This window comes from Cetorhinus maximus, chromosome 26, assembly GCF_964194155.1.
Source record: "Cetorhinus maximus chromosome 26, sCetMax3.hap1.1, whole genome shotgun sequence".
Taxonomy (NCBI): Eukaryota; Metazoa; Chordata; class Chondrichthyes; order Lamniformes; family Cetorhinidae; genus Cetorhinus; species Cetorhinus maximus.
In genome coordinates this window covers 31,760,646-31,778,295 of record NC_135904.1, presented here as the reverse complement: position 1 = coordinate 31,778,295, position 17,650 = coordinate 31,760,646, and the positions used below count along the sequence as shown (strand labels likewise).

At 40.9% G+C, this 17,650-nt stretch overlaps 1 protein-coding gene across 2 annotated transcripts in view; it reads right to left on the bottom strand.

Annotated features, from left to right (window-relative positions):
- Positions 1-17,650, bottom strand: part of efl1 (elongation factor like GTPase 1) — a 299,163-nt gene that overhangs the window by 65,167 nt on the left and 216,346 nt on the right. The window contains exons 16-17 of one of the 2 annotated variants that reach the window (XM_078530449.1): positions 8,334-8,465; positions 1,472-1,619 (exon numbers count right to left, since the gene is read on the bottom strand). In XM_078530449.1, the coding sequence (XP_078386575.1) occupies positions 1,472-1,619; positions 8,334-8,465 (280 nt within the window). The remainder of the gene's footprint in view (positions 1-1,471; positions 1,620-8,333; positions 8,466-17,650) is intronic. The other variant, XM_078530450.1, reaches the window with a different exon arrangement.

Sequence of the window (17,650 nt, the reverse complement as noted above, 5' to 3'; positions counted from 1 at the left end):
TCAGGGTCGCTGCTGATTTCCTCTCTCGCTGACCTTCCCTCTCACTGCCGACCTTACCTCTTGCTGACCCTCCTGTAGCTGTCAAGCTGCCCTCTCGCCAACCCTCTGTTACTGGTGACCTTTCTTCCTGCCGATACTCCTGGCTGCTGCCAGCTTTCTCTCGTGTCACCTCTCCAGCTTGCAGATTACCTCTACAACCTAACATTGCTCTTCCTGCCTCTCACCACTCATCTTGAGAGCACGTGCTCACAGCAAGGGGTTGGCAAGCAGGAGAGTCAGGGAGCGGGAAAGGCAATGAGCCAGAGGGTTAGGGGAGCAGGAGAGGCGGCAAACCAGAGAGTGAAAGAGGCAGAGAGCTGGAGGGTTGGAAAGTGAGAGAGGTGGCAAGCCAGAGAGTCAGGGAGTGGGAGAAGCAGAAAGCCGGAGTGTAGGAGAACCAGGGAGGCAGCAAGAATGAATGTTGGGGAGCAGGAGAGGTGGCGAACTGGAGAAACGTTCCAGGGGGTTAGGAAGCTGGAGGGGCAGCAAGTCGGAGGCGAGTAGGAGTCAGTGTATTTCTCTATATTTTTAAATTTATTTTATTTTAAAAGTTATTTCATTTACAAATATAGGATTTTAGTAATGTAAAAATTATTTTTTTCTGATGATAAAGGTCCGATAGAGTCTAAATACAGCTTTTACATTAAACAAATCAGATTTTCACATTATAGCTAATGTTGTTTAAAGTTGCACTTTACAGGAATACAACTACATCATTAAGTTAGGACTTACTGTATTCCTGTTTAATACATTTGTTTGTAGTACTCAGAGCTTATTAGAAGGTCTAGTGTTTTAGCACCTTAACCATGCCCTCTCCCTCCATGCATTGATCCTGTAATTGGTTCCTCCCCTCCTCTTACTACGTTTTTACTATGTATATGCCTATCGAATACTTTTGGATTCCCTTTAATGTTAGGTGCCGTTCTCTTCGCATAATCTTCATTGCTTTTCACTTCCTTTTCGACTTGCCCTCTGAACTTTCCATATTCATCCAGGTTCTCACTTGTATTATCAATCTGACATCTGTCACATGTACCCCTTTTCTGCTTCATCTTACTCTCTATCGCTCTTGATTGCCAAGGAGCTTTAACTTTGCCTACCTTACCTTTACCCCCTCATGGAAATATACCTTGATTGGACACGAATCATCTCTTTAAAAGCAGCCCACAGCCCATTGTTCTACTGCAGTTTTACCTTCCAATTTATCAGGGGACACTCATTCTTAACCCACTAAAACTGGCTCTTTTGAGTTTTGAGAAAGTATCCAATTAAAACATTATTATTTAAATATTTACATGTGGGTGTATTTTATGAATAAATACTCAGGGATAATTTACAGAGCCATATCCTGAAGAACTTGTCCGTTGTGGCAGTCTGTGCTAATCATTAAAGGAAAAGTACTGAAGCTGTGATACCCTGCTCACACTCTAACCTTTCTCGGAGGTCATCCAAGCAACGCTGCAGGTGGACCTCTCCAGCAGTTACTAATACATGCTCTCCTGTCTCTTGGACGAGCACTTCCACACATGGGTCAGCCTGGTTAAGCAACTTCATCCCTCTCACCAGCTGTGGCATTTCACCTGTACAAGTAAAGCAAAGAAATCAAAAAATGAAGTCGGCTCCGGAGTTAGAAGGCACAAGGTCTAAACAACATTCTGAATCAACAGGTCAGTAACTCACACCATTTGTTTAGATACAAGGTATATGGTCCGCAGCTCAACTATGATCCTCACTAGTCTCTGTGGAGACTGTCGGCAGGAACTGACTCCACCCAAAAGCCTTCTAATTTCCTCAATGGAAATCCTCATTTTTTGCAACTATGATTCTTTACTAGCACTATGCCATTAATTCCAGTATTGTGGTGCTGTACGTCACTTACAAACATTTTGTGCATTTTTCCCCATTATAATCGGCTGTCCAACATATCCTTTCGGAAGTTAGTAGTTCCAAAAAGTAAAAAAAATAAAGCTTTATATGCAATTCTTACCTTGCACATGATTTAAAAGCACAACAGAATTGATTGACATAACCGCAGCCCATCTGATTAGATGTACTCCTGCATTGGTTAGCAGAGTATATGTTGTATCTAATTCAAGGTGGTAAAGCAATTAAGCTACTGCATTATATAACCCATGCTGTACTCTGTACAGGAGACTGTTTCAACAGGTTGGTTATGGCTGGATCATGAGCAAGACCACTGATTTTCGGTAGTCCACCGATTTATAGTAGTACATTGGTTTAAAACAACACGCCGAAGTAACTGATTGTCTGCTCTACCCACGTCCAAGTGTTTGGCTTTCCAATATTGTCTATTTTCTAAGCCCATCTGATAGGGTAAAAGTGCTGCTGTTCCAGTTTGCTATTTCTCACAGAATCTGCACCTGGAGGAAGAATGAGAAAAACTGGGCAGGCAAATCCATTGCAGGAAGCAGCAAAAAACAGTAGCACCAGCATGGAAAATGGAGAAAACACTTTCATGTCTACCCTTTGACTTAGTCATAGGTTCTACAGCACAGAAAAAGTCCCTTCGGCCCATCAAGTCTGTGTCGGTCAAACAAGTACCTAACTATTCTAATCCCATTTTCCAGCACTAGGCCCATAGCCTTGCATGCCATGGCATCGCAAGTGCACATCCAAATACTTATTAAGTGTTATGATAGACTTCTAATGAAAATTGTTTATTCTTGTGTTATTTTACCAGTGAAACATTTCACCTTCACTGGACGTGACAGAGAAGTGTCTGACCTGCAGCTGTAACAGTGACTTGAGGTATCTGCAAAATAGCGAGGAAATAAAATTCTAGAACCCAGAACTTCTGATCTGCAGACGGTTGTACCCAGGAGGCACTCCAGAAGATGCACTGGGGCGTCCCCATGAAGTCCCCACACGAGGACTGCATGGGAACTGCCCGGAAAGTTCGAACTCCTGATACACGATTACCCTGCACTGGGAACCATCCGAATTTCCGATTTAAATTGGAGACTTTGGATAGTTCCGACTCTTTTAGTGAATAGGTACCCAGGAAAGGTTACAATTAAAACCACTTCTAACTCCTGGGTAACTATAGTACTGACCTCCCCCCACCCCCCACCGACCCCCCCAAACTACTCCCCCACCCCAACCCCTCCAAGCTACACACTATCCTGACTTGGAACAACATCGCCGTTCTTCCACCTTCGTTGGGTCAAAATCCTGGAACTCCCTTCCTAACAGCACTTTGGGTGTACCTACACCACATGGACTGCAGAGGTTCAAGAAGACAACTCAGCACCACCTTCTCCAGGACAATTAGGGATGGGCAATAATTGCTGGCCTTGCTAGTGACACCCAGATCCCGTGAAAAAAATTGCTACTCCCAAATTTCCACAGTTTGCACCTGCACAACTCACAAAGAGAAAGCTCGAACTTACTCTTTGCTATTCAGTCCTTCTTCTCTCTTGGCTGCCTGATTGGGACATGTATAAATAATAGCTAATAGAGTAATTTGCCAGAATTGCCATATGCCCAATTCTGATTTTGTACCCCTTTTTGTAATCTTCTCTTCATTCAATTTTTTAACATTTAAATTATCTGTTCTCTGTGCACTCGATTCTGTTCATTCTTTCTTAATTTTACTGTATACTATCCTTTGTCCTTGACGTCCTTTCTTCAGGTTTCCATTATTGGAATCAACAGTTAACAACACACTTTCACCAACTTAAAAGAGGCCCTTAAAATAAAGTGCCTGTTCTAACTTTGTGCAATTGCTGGACAGTTCGTCAATTTATCAACAGAAGTACAGGTCACAAAGATTCCCTCTTGCATTCTAAAACATACAACTCCTTTCGCCAATAAAGCTCCATAAACAGCTTACAACATCGCTCATTGTGTAGACCACAAAAAATGGAGTAAGCATGTTTACCAAGTTCTTGTATGCAATGAAAAGTGACCAAAATTCTTTATACAAGTCCTTGCTTAGGCCTCCGTTAGAATAATGTGTTCAGTTTTGGTCTCCTCACATGGTGGGTGATGTTGTGGTTTTGGAGAGGGTGCAGTGGAAGGTCACTCGACTAATTTTTAGTTTCAAGTGTCTCAGGTATCAAGATAGGCTAAAAGATCAGGGTTTTAACATTATAGAAGCACAGACTTAGGGGTGATCAGATTGAGATTTAAATGATGATGAAAGGAATAGATTATCTTCAAATTGACAATATGTTCTAATTAAATAGCTTAGGGAACACCAGGGATCACAATTTTAAGTTGTGTAAATCCAAATCAAGCTAGGTATCAAGAGGTGGCTCTTTTCCCAGAGAAAAGCTAACCTCTGGATTGGGCTGCTGGCTTCTGGGTGCCAATTTGCTGGATTGCTGCAAGCAAGAGGTGGACTGGTTTCTGGCTCAAGCAGAGATCACCTCATACAAAAGGTAATTACTCAATGGAATTATCCAGGCCAGAATGCTCTTCCAGTTTTGATTGCTGGCGTTGGGAGGGAAGGGTAGGGGGTTCAGAGAGGAATTTCCCAGGTTTCTCCCCTCAAATTGGCTCGGGTTTTTAATTTGGTTTTTTGCCCTTTCCAGGAGATCACATGATTTTAGGATGGGGTGGAGACTGAATATAGCGTGATACGTAAGCTATCACAATTGTGAGAGGCAGGCTGGATGGACCAGTGGACCCTTTCTTGTTCGTCACTGTTCTTATGTCGGTAACTCTTCACAGGCATTAATTAGATCAAGGATTCTGATCTCCACATTGACATGAGAGCTGGGTGGATAAAGAATTGTATGCGCAAGTTTACACACAAAAGGTGGAAGATGAGACAAGTGATCCAGGTGAATCAATTCTTTAATCAATCAAAACAGATTAAACCAAAACATGTTAAAGTGCTAAAATACAACACTTTTAAAATTAGCGGTCGCCCCTATAGGGTGGAGATGGAGGGTAAATTTTTTCTCCGACGGTTGTGCGACATTGGAACTTTCTGCCTCAAGAAGGCAGTGGAAGTGGTGTCTGAGTATTTTTAAGGCAGAGGTAGATTGACTCCCTTGCCTAACAGGAATATTAGATTATTTGGGGTAGATGGGAATGTAGAACTCAAAACACAAACAGATCAGCCGTGATCTTATTAAATGGCCGATGGGCCGAATGGCCTACTTATGCTCCTTATCTCACATGTTCGTATGCTTTTTCATGGATGCTATTGCTGGAGACAGAACAGACTTTGTGCAATCGAACAGACACTGGGCACTTCTGTTGTGACTTGTCCCACTGGGATTTTATAGAAGCACTCACATACTGGTCAAGGAAAGATCTTGAACATTGGACTACTCTGATGCTGTGCCTTGATGTACAGAACTTCTAAAATAAAATGCAAAAAAAAAACCTTCCCCTTTGAAGGCACTTGCTACACTGATTAGAAACTAAAAATAGATATTTGGGAATGAATTCCAAACGGTAATTAACTCGAATGATCCAGTTTATGTTATTAACCACAATAACAAAGCTCAAGCAGTTTGCAAAATCCACCAGGAACCCTTGATAGCTTCAGGGCTCATTCCAGGTTTTATTAAATTAAATGTGAACTGCTCATTTCTTTACCATTTTCAAAAACTCCCACCCCACTGGTTCTCAGCTCACGATGTCACAGCATAAAACTAAGGGTATTGTTACAGTGACCTGACCATGCACATATATATGATGAAATGCAAGCATGGCATCCTCCTGCAAATTTCTGATCAAATAGGTCCATGCTTGTGCAATTTTGTTTGTGATATAACTACAGAGCCCAGTTGTTTATTTAAAAGGGACTATTTCATAACAAGTTAAATGAAAACATGTTGGAGTGCTAAAATATAAACTTTCACAATGGTTCAGCCAGTGAGTAACAGACACTACACAGGCCTAAACTGTCCCAAATTTGATTTCTAACCTGTGTTCTGGGGTGATAATAGGGTGCACTGAAATTGGCTACATTCCTTTTTAGGTTAAGAAGGGACCAGCCAGAGTTTGATGGCTCTTCATAGATTTCAGGTGAAATTTGGATAATTATAGTTTGGCGCAGTGGTTAGCGCTGCTGCCTCACAGCTCCAGGGACCTGGGTTCGAACCCGACCTCAGGTGTCTGTCTGTGTGGAGTTTGCATGTTCTGCCTTGTCTGTGTGGGTTTCCTTCGGGTGCTCTGTTTCCGCCCACCATCCAAAGCTGTACTGGTTAGGTGGATTGGCTACAGTAAATTGTCCCCCAATGTGTGTGCATGTATGAATGTGCACCCTGTAATGGACTGGCTTCCTGTCCTGGGTGTACCCCACCTAACACCCATTGCCTATTGGGATAGGCTCCAACTCCCCATGACCCTGAATTGAATGAAGCGGTTCTGGAAAAGTGAGCGAGTGATAGTTTTGGATCGTATCAAATACTGCTCTGATGGTCCCAGGGGGTTGAACATAATGTCACTGCTCACAGCCAAATTTTTCCATGCAGAATGCCCACTCTGGCAAGATAATCTCCATGAATGATGCCTACTTGGCAACCAGTGACTGGAACTGAAACAGCAATTCCTGCAGGAGGAATGGGCAGTTGAAATTAAAATAAGGAATATGTTAGGTTTTATAATAAAAGGATAAAGTTATAAAGAAAAAGAAAAATACAATTCAGAGTTCAGGTGGGAAAAGTAAATTGCTTCAGCTTTCTTTTCAGTTCATGGCAAAACCTAAATTGCTTAGTGTGCTGCTACTTGATAACCCACTTCTAGCTATTCCTCAGCTGTGCTGATATGCCATCAGCAGTGGGTAACTGTTTTATACACTGTTCAGCATAGTTCATCAACAAAATTCATAAGGCTATCTGCTGCACTTCACCATCAGTTAAAGAAAGATGTTATCCCCTATCCATGGGCTATACATTGTATTGTCACAGAGAAAGTAACTCTGTCATACCCCTGAATGCCCATTTCTAGGATATCCATGCAACTTGTTTTGGGACACGGTTAATGCAAAGATAACCATGTATCCTTGGAATGTTTATGCAAGTGTTGTTTTACAGAGTCACAGAGTCATAACTTCACAGAAGGATTCCATTCAGCACGTGCTCTCTCTCCTGTAGAGCATTCCAGTCAGTCCCAGTACTTTGCTCCATCCCCCAGCCCTGCAAGTGTATTTCCTTCAAGTGGCCATCCAATTTCCTTTTGAAATCATTGATTTTTCTCCGCTCCCATCTCCCTCGTTGGCAGCGGGTTTCATGTTATTGTCACTTGTTGCATAAAATTTTTTTCCTCACCCCCACCCCCCCGCCCCCCAAAATCGTATCTCTTGCCCAAAATCTTAAATCTTTGTCTCTTCGTGTACATTCAGCTAACGGGAACAGTTTTTATTTCTCCACCTTTATCTAAACCTGTCATTTATGGGTAGCATCACAACAACAGCTTGCACGTATATAGCACTTCTAACATAGTAAAACTCCCAAGGTGCTTCTCAGGAGAGTTATCAAACAAAATTCGACATTGAGTCACATAAAAGATATTAGGGCAGGTTACCAAAAACTTTGTCACAGCAGGAGGCTTTAAGGAGTGTCTTGGAGGAGGAAAAAGAGGGAGTAATGCGGAGAGTTTTAGGGAGGGAATTCCAGAGCTTAGGGTCCAGGCAGCTGAAGGCATTGCTGCAAATAGTGGGGTGATGAAAATTGGGGTTTCTCAAGAGGGGCCAGAATTGGAGGAGTGCAGAGATTTTGGAGGGTTGTAAGACAAGAGGAGGTTGCAGAAACAGCGAGAGGTGAGGCTATGGAGGGATTGGAAATCATGATCTGAGTTTTAAAATTGAACCGTTGCTGGACAGGGAGCCAATGTAAGTCAGCGATCCCCAGGGAGAAGGACCTGGTGTGAGTTACAGTAAGACCAGTAACTCCAGCACAGTGTTTTCTCAAAAAATATATTTTAACTAATCCTACTAGACAATGTATTTATTATCTGATAAAAGCAAAATACTGCGGATGCTGGAAATCTAGAACAAAAACAAAAATACCTGAAAAAACTCAGCAGGTCTGACAGCATCTGCGGAGAGGAACACAGTTAACAATTCAAGTCCGAATGACTCTTCATCAGAACTAAGGAAAAATAGAAAAGAGGTGGAATATAAGCTGGTTGGGGGGGGGGGGTGTGGAGACAGGTAGAGCTGGATAGAGGGCCAGTGATAGGTAGAGATTGCCAAAAGATGTCTTAGACAAAAAGAACAAAGAGGTGTTGACGGTGGTGATATTAGCTAAGAAATGTGCTAATGGGGACTTTATTATCTGCATTTGTTATAATACATAATATTACAGACATACTTGGATGTTTGGGCTCCACAGCAACCCGTACTATAGGAGTTGCCTCGAAGTTCAAAGGTGTAAAAGGTGGACATACAGGAGAAGTCGTCAACGTAGCAGATTTTAAGACATAGTCTTCTAGACCTCCAATACCTACATTGGAAAATAAAATCAGAAACAGTGTCAAACACGAAGAATTGAGCAAACCAGTTAAAGAAGTGTTTTATCTGAATGGGATACAAGTTTATTTGCACTGTATTGATTGAAATCACTTCAGTACAGATTGCAGAGGTAAACTGGTAGGACAGGGAACCTGAATAAGTGGTTTCAGCCCAGCAGACAACAAGAGTGAGAAATGCTAACTAGTTAATGATGCTTACAAATTTATGATTTTTGAAGCTGTATCACGAATGATTCATTACAAGCTATCAAGTTTTAAAAAAGGCTGCAAATTGATCTTTTAAAGGCAGTTAAAAAACTTGAAGTAGCACTAAGTGAGTGTGCCTGCATTCTTCAAATGTAGCTAAATATTAGATCTTAAGGCTACTCAGTAATAAAGCATCAGTCAATATTTTTACATGCATGAAGTTCATCCTTTTCTCTGCAGGGTTTGAAGTAGAACATTCACTGTGATGCAGAAAATTGACACTTTCCATCTAAAAACAGCAGCATCTTACCAATTTCAGATCTCAACTTTGGGCTTCAATAAACTTATTTTTAAAAATGTGTAAAGATTGCATTTTCCTTCTCAGCAGCACATGAATCTTCAAATAATGTTACCCCTTGCTAAACTGATATATTAGATCCCTTCCCAAGTGCTTACTTCGATGTAACCTTTGTTTGATGGGAATGTTTAACTATAAAAGTAAAAAGTTGTACACCACTGGGTACAGATCATTGAAAAGGAGTGTGGGGAGCTGGGAGAAGAGAGAAGTAAAACGATGACACCTTTTTCATTATTCAGTACGTAGTGGTCATTTGGAAAACCAGAGTAGAACTGCTGCAGGCCAGGGCGAGAGTGGAGATTCCCAACTTGCAGACACATGCACCCTGCCAGGAAAGATTGGTTGTAATCATTTGTGGGGGAAGGGGGGATGGCAGGGGAGGCATTGGATGGAGCACATCCACAGAGGACCCAAGCTTGGTGCAGCATGTTTCAAAAGCTGCAAGTGGCTAAATCCATCTTCTCGACGGCTACCAGGTGACAGCTGAACAGCAGAGTTTATCGAGAGCAGGTCTCGTGCAATGTGGAGAGTGGCATGCAGGAGGACTGAGGATAGGTGCAAGGCAAGATCAATAGAGGAGGAGGAAGACTTTGAAAGGAAGAATTAACAGGACAAGTAGGCATGGAGAAAAATTAGTTACCAAAAAAGCAGCTTCAGGTCTTGGTGTAGCTAGCAGCCAGACTGGGGCTTGAGGGTGGGGGGGGGGAATCAACATGACAAGAAGTAAGTATGGAACTTCTGAACAGGAATAAAAGCAGAAAACACTGGATATACTCAGCAGGTTTGGCAGCATCTAAGGCCACTGATCCTTCATCAGACCTGGGAGTGTTTAGAAATGTAACAGTTCTAAGGAAAGCAAGAGAACAGATGGGGAAGAAAGAACAAATGGGAAGGTCTTTGATAGGGTAGAAGCAAGGAGAAATTAACAAAAGGAATGATAGTATAAGGCAAAAATAGGTGGTAATGGGGCAATTAAAGAAACAAAAGATAGGTCTAGAGGAGGTGTAAACGTGAAAAGCAGAATTATTAGGGGAATAAAATAAAATAACTTTCAAGATAACTTTCAGAGTATGCGGCAATGCACTTTGTGCATGTTTTGCCTCCAGGTCCTTCCTTTAGCACTACTCCCAGGGACAAGTTAGGAGGGGACAATAGCAATCAGGCAGACTAAGCCATTAAGTCTGAGCACAGAAAGCAAAGCGCAAGACAACACAACATGGGCTCTAATCAAAAGTTACAGACGTGAAACGTTAATTGTTTCTCTCTCCACAAATGCTGCCAGACCTGATGAATGTTTCCAGCACTTTTTGTTTTTTTATATATAATTGCCAGAAAGAGGCTTTCTGAGAGACAAAGGATCAATTGAGTCTAGCAGAGACTAAAAGGGGGGCAGCAACCAACACATGCAGACTTGAAAATGGAAGAGAGTAAGTAAGCATGAGTACACAGAAGCTGACATAGCCAGGAACACTAGCAGAAAAAATACAAGATGCCAGAAGGCAGAAGTGTGCAGCAGAGATTCCTGAATGCCAGAGATCTTGAGACGCCAATATATGCAGCCTGACAGCACCCGGACAGGGTAAGTCCACAGCGGAGGGTGGGTGAGAGCCCCGACAGGATACTAGAGATGACCAAACTCCTGGGAGTAAACCAGAAAGGGCGAGAAGCTAAACAGAGGGGGAAGAAGCTGCAACTAAGACAGCCATGACTTGTTTGTATTTATGAAACACTAGCAACCAAAGCAGTCGCCATATTGAACAGGGTCAAGCTGGGTACTCAGGTATAAAAAGTGACTTAGACAAAGCTTGATACTAAGAGTCCAGATGGTACCTTGTAAAATATAAGGATAGATAACATCCTCTGAAATAAACTGATTGGACAAAGAGCTCAAACTGTAACTTGGAATAAAATGATTCGAATGCCCTTTCGGGTTGCCTGTACACACAATAATCGTACAACACCACCCCACTTTGACAAGTAGTTACTTAGGAATATTAACAGCATCACCGTGACAACCTGACCAACAGGTTATCAAGGTAGAATAAAAGTAGGTATGCAGCTTTGGAACGCAACAAAATTAAACCCAAAAACCTGCAGTCCGTACAAACCAAACTGACTGCAAATCCTCTGGACCTTGCAGCTTCACTTGGGGATTCAAACTCTTTTTTCAATTATAATCCTTAATTTAATGATAAGAAAGAGCACTGTAAGAAATTATTCAGAGCAGCGTGTCTCTATGTTTATACTATTAACCTTTAGATTACTGAAATGCTGAGAGAAATTCCCTACCCACACAGCCAATTAATATTTTTCTGTTTTCAGACCACACTCTGTGATGCTTAAAATACCAACATTCCAGCTCAAACATCACAAGTAATTTTGTGGAATATTAGCCATACTCTAATCAGAATATACAATTAAAGCACAATTTTAATTGTACAATTTTAAAAATGTACACGCTCGAATTATACTGTTCTCTATTTCTCTTGACTCGTTCTTTATAATATTGTTTTATTTTTAATCTAATTTCCAAAGCTTTTCCCTTCTTTCAAAAAAAAAATCACTGACCGTAAACCAGCATTAGATGGATTTTTACAGTTAGCAAAACCTCTAAATTGAAGTATTGCCCTAGTTCTGTCAGAGATTACAGGTGACACCAGATCAATTTATGTTTTCTCACACATCAAAACCAGAAATGGGTCCAAAGAGTACAATTAAATGTACTTGGGCTGAATGGCCTGTTTGTGTGTCATAAATCCCTTGTAATCCCATTAACAGGAAGTGACCAGATTGCTAATCTCACCAGCATGCTGGAAGAGTTTGGGTCCTGAGTTATCCAAATACATATTTAAACAACATGTTGTCTCCAGAGAACTGATGCAAGATGGTTCTCCAAATATTGATCAATGGGTTTGTAATGTCACTGGGGGACACTGTCACATTTACTCCCGAAAGTGGCAAGATACCACTTATAATGGTGTTATGATACAAGCTGAGGTTACCCCTGGACAAGCCTGATCCCAGAGTGGAACCCAGCCTGATGGATCCTAACTTTTATTTGTTTGTGTAGACAGGTGGAGATTAGCTACTGAACAGAGGCACAGGGGTCACCTGATGAACTTTTAACAAAAGAATGAAACATTTATTCAACAAGAAACGATGAACTATATTACAATATTCCTTCACCCACAACTATATCTTTACAGATGTATACAAATTTGTAAGGATAACACAAGTTACAAAAGCTATCTTATACTCTAATCTTCACAGTAAGTACCCAGTCCATGTAAACCTATGGCAGCCTGTGGTCACACACCACACTCTGACCTCAAGTGACAGATACCACTTCAACCAGATGCTATGGATCTCTCCCAACTCCCCCCAGATGCTTGTCACACCGTGAGCCAACCAGTCTCACTGGATTCCGTCCTTCGCACGAGGGTTTCCAATCTCCCCTCTCCAAGACCTTGCCTTGGAATCTTCTCCCAAACTAACGTTTTCTCTCAGACACCTTCCACAAGGGTTCACCTCCAGGGTTTTGAACTCCCCTTCTGGTGTTCCTCTTCCTTGGGTCACTACGTGCACTCAAGCTGAATTCCATGCACTCTCTCTCACCAACTCAGCCTTAATAGTACACCACTGCTTCACATGTCCATAGCAAAGAATTACAGACCTTCAGTTGTCTCCTTAAACCTTGCTTCTTGCAAGCTATTCTCACTTTAATTCTGAAGCTTGGAGCCTTTCTCTCTGCCCCTCACTCTTAGCTTCACTTAACAGGACCTTTTCCCAGGTTCCTGTCCTTCCTTTGACTTCAAGGTCTCCTTTGGCCTTTCCTCTCTTCCACTCTCCTGGATTTTTTGGGTTTTTCTTTAGCTTGGGACTTCTATCTGTCCCCTTTGCTCCAGTCTCTCCTGGCAGCAAGTCCAAAACCAGCTAAACTCCAACAGCTTCCAAATCAAACTGCTGTCTTTCTTCTGATCTTCAGGATTTTGTGTTTGTGTGTGTGTGTGTGTGCCTGTGGGAGGAACCTGCCTATCTGGCCCCCCTATTGCTAGACAACAGCACTGTTTTTCTACTACAACAAAAACAAAAGTACCTGGAAAAACTCAGCAGGTCTGACAGCATCTGCGGAGAGGAACACAGTTAATGTTTCGAGTCTGTATGACTCTGCAACAGAACTGTTTTTCTACTCGTGCGTTTACCTTTACCTTATAGCAGTCGTAAACTCCTCGTTAGAAATGCAAGCAGCCTTTCAAAGTGAAAATAAAACTCCATTTGACCTTTCAACACATAAAGAAATACAAATCAAACTTAAACTTTAAAGCTAAAACTCATTCCTAACACCCACAAATCTAAATATAACTTACTTAAACTATCTCTATTTCCTAACAAATAGTTACTCATATAAGAGATCTATTGAAAACAATATAGATAACAACAGTCAATTGTAAACACAATTAGAAACACACTGGTATAACTGCGTAAACATCATGACCAGTTGTCTCCAGGAAAAGATCTGCTGTGATATTCTCTTTAGCAAGATTGTAAAATGATGTTCACTGTCCAGTTAGATGCTGAAATACATTACCATTTTAACAAATAATCTGACAGTATGAAATAAGGAAAGGCCATCAAATTTATCAAGTCTACACACAGTCTATGGAATGAACAATGCAGTAATGGAATCCACATTTCGCCATCCTCAGTCCATTTAACCTGAACAAAAACTGGGAACAAAAACTCACATTTGCCTACGTAATAGTTACTGCACTTCCAAGTGATCCACTGTTTGTGAAGCATTTTGTGATATTGGAGTGACAGGAAAAAGGTTCTGTACGAATGAAAATCTGCCTTTCTTTTCTTCACAAGTGCAAACAAAAAAATCTCCGGAATACCTAGCAACATCCACAGCTCCACTATTCTGTTTGTCCAGTTGCAGTGTACTGACATCAGGAAAGGATGCTTGTCAAGACCCCATCTGGAGTACTTCATTCAGTTATTAATCCTGAACATCAGGAAAGATATACTGGCCATGAAAGGATTACAGCACAGATTCAGCAGAATGACACCATGGCTTAAAATTATAAAGATAGGTTACATAAACTTAGCTTGTATTCTCTTAAGTTTAGAAAGTTAAACAGTGATCAAATCAAGATATTTAAAATGTTTTTCGCATTTGATAGGGTAGATGCAAAAAAAACTGCTTCCTCTGATGGGGAATACAGAATAAGGCTTCATCTTAAAATTAGAGCTAGACCATTTAGGAGTAAAATCGGGAAATTTTTTCACAAAGGATAGCGGAAATGGAATTCACTCCCATTTAAGTGATTGCTAGGCCAATTAAAATTTTCAAGACCTAGTTTAATAGATATTTAGTGAGGAAAAGTTATCAAAGCATCTGGTATAAAAGGTAGATAAATGGAGTTGAGGTACAGACCAGCCACGATCTGACTGGAGGAACAGGCTCAAGGGGCTGAATAACCTACTCCTTATCCTATGTCCTTTTCCTCTATCCTGTCTCTCTGCAGTGCTGAGGTGGAACTCTTGATCAACAAAGTATTTACTTAATCCTCCAGATTTTAATTCTGTTCTCAATCATGCAGCTCTTTAACATCAGCTGCTTTTGTCAAAAATTTATTAGTTATTACCCTTTACTCTGTGGGGTAAAAAAATTCCAGTCTTGCTTGAGAATTATTAATGCTCACTAGTTTTTGTTTTAAGCACAGTCCAAATCAACACAACCACATAGCTTCTATGCCTCAGTTTTCTCAATTGAAAACAATTCTGAAATTCTCATTATATTTCGAAAACCGAAGATCTAGAGGATCATCCATTGTTCTTCCCTGTATCTGTTTCTATCTATCTTGATTCTTTCACGTTTGGGTGCTCTCCCTCCCAGTTCCTTCATTGGTTCAGTGAGCTTAACCCAAGAGTAAATGACTGATTACTAAGGTTCCCTGATTTGATCTTCAGTATCTGCTGGGTTAACTGATCTTAGCAGTGGTAAAGTTGCAACCATTGGTCTCAGTTACCCTAGCATTAAAATAAGGGACAAAAAAACAGGGTGCCCAATCCTGATCATTATCTAGCAATCATTGATGGAAATGTTGAGCAACAAAAAAAATAGGATTGGTACAGCTATCATTTTCCCAGTGCAAAGTAACCTACCAACATCCAGTTAATGTGCATTCAGGCCTGGTAATTGTGAATGCTTAGTACTTGTGGAACAATATCCCAGCAGATAATCAGCGCCTTCAGGAAAAATGGAGAGACTTGGTAGGGAAAAAAAAAATTGGGTGCTCAAAATAGCACAAAATCTTCCATTTTATCTCACCAGTCACAATGCTAGAATAACCTCATTTAATTTAGTCAAAATGCATCATAATGTTTGATTAGCATTGCCAATAACAGCTTCACATTGACTGGAAGCATTCAGTAACTGATCAATAATCACATCCAGATTCTATTCCCTCACTAGCTTTGCTGATGGACAATCTTTGTTTAGGTTTTGTGTTTCCAGTTCAACAACACCTTCTGTATCTACTGATTCAATGAGCTAAAAACTACAGTGAATGTAGATTGATAAATTTCAGGATGGGGGCAGTGCTTGCGAATGCATTCATTTCCTTAATACACAATTGCTGAATAAAATGTAACCTACGAACAGTAAACTTTGTACCAATTTTATTGATAATCATTTTTGCCTTAAACAAACTTCAATTTCTAAGTTTGAATTAAATAAGCCCTGGCTGACTAAAGGAAAAGTATGTATAACAATACTGCAACTAAAACCCAGTAATCTATTACATTTCACTATTCCGACACATCAAAATTACAGGTTCAGCAACACACCGTCTCCTTCATGAATAAGTTCAACAATCAACAAAGATCAAAAACAATTTGAAACATGTATCATATTGTCCTTTACCCAAGATACCTCAGTTTATACTGCTTAAGATTTGTGAAACAATGAAAACTTTAGTCATAAATCTGCATGTTCTCTGAATTTCAGACAGTTCTGAAATTGTACAGATTTCAAATTGTGTTTCTATATCTACTTCACAAACTCACCAATTGCATACACAGGATTGGTAAACTATACGTAGGTTCAGTTCATTTTAAGATATATTAAAGGATGGCTCAGACAGATCTACTTTATGGATTCAACAAACATTACTCACAGGGAAAGCACAGCTACAATTCCTACACGCACTATTAGCTGCTGGTCACATGCTGCTTTAGATCCTGGTTAATTTCGAATTTGCATATTCCCTTAAAGTGATGTCACAACACAAGTTGTGTTGTCTGGTTCACTTTCTTACATAGCAATTTCTCAGTTCATTAAATAGAGGTGGTAAAATATCAATCATCATTCAATACACCTGCCAATATGAAAATAACATACAGCGATGTCTCCTAAAAGAATGAATTACTGGTTAAATATGCCACCTGGTACAGATCTGAACCACTGACTAGAGAAGTCCTAGATTCATGTGCTTGTTAGTCTCAAACTGAGAAACGGTTGAGAAGAACATTCTGTGCGTTTTTTAGCTACAATGGGGAGAGGAGGCTAGGGTGGGGTGAGAAACAAAACTAACCAAGGTTTCCACAACTGATCTCTATTCAGTCACCGCTACTGGAAAAGGCACGTGGACAGGGGGGGGGTGGGGCTAGAGCAGGATCAAGTACAAGTGTGATGCTTCCCCATCATCATACTGACTTCCCTTAAATTAAAAATGGCCACTTAGTCAATCTATTGGAGGATGTCCACCTCTGTAAACTTGAGTTCATCCAAAACTCTGCTATCTATATTCTACATCATACTAAGTCCTGCTCATTCATTACTCCTGTGCTTGCTGACATACATTGGACTCCAGTTCAACACCTCAATTTTAAAATTCTCCTCCAAGATCTCTGCTTCTCGAGTTCTGAGCTCATGTGTAACACCAGCCCCCTGTCCTATTACTTCAGCTCGGTGCCAAATTCTGTGAAGTGGCTTGGGATAATACACTTGATTAACTGTGCTATGTAAATTGTGTTTGCATCATTGCCCACTGAACGTACTTAAGTACAAGTCACTGCTACATTGAGTTAGTTTCTTATGCGCAACAAAACCAATGGTCTCACTCACACCATGCTTGACAACATCAACTAATTTCTTTGAGCACTATTTCTACTGCCTTGAAAACCACTTTTGACACTGCTGACCACTCCACATTCAACAATGTCTATTTTCAGCACTCCACTGCTGGGGCACTGTTCTCTTCTAACTCCACTCTTACCCAATACATTGCTGCCAACAGTTTCTCTTCTTGCTCCCCTTCACCATCTCTTTTTCACCACCTACACATCTCTGGACAAGCTGGATAGGCTAGAATGAGATTTCTGCTGGGGTCCTATGGAGAGGTATTTTGAAGAGAAAAGTGGGGTGTTTGACACCATGAGTCACACATGAAAAACATTTCAGCACAAACTCTGTGTTGCTGTACTTGCTGGCATACAGGAGGGAAATACAGTATTAAAACCAGTGTCAGGAATCAACCCAAAATCTCCCTGGGGTATTCCTTGGAGGGTAGGAGTCGGGGTGAGGGTGCAGATGGGAGCTTGTCTTCA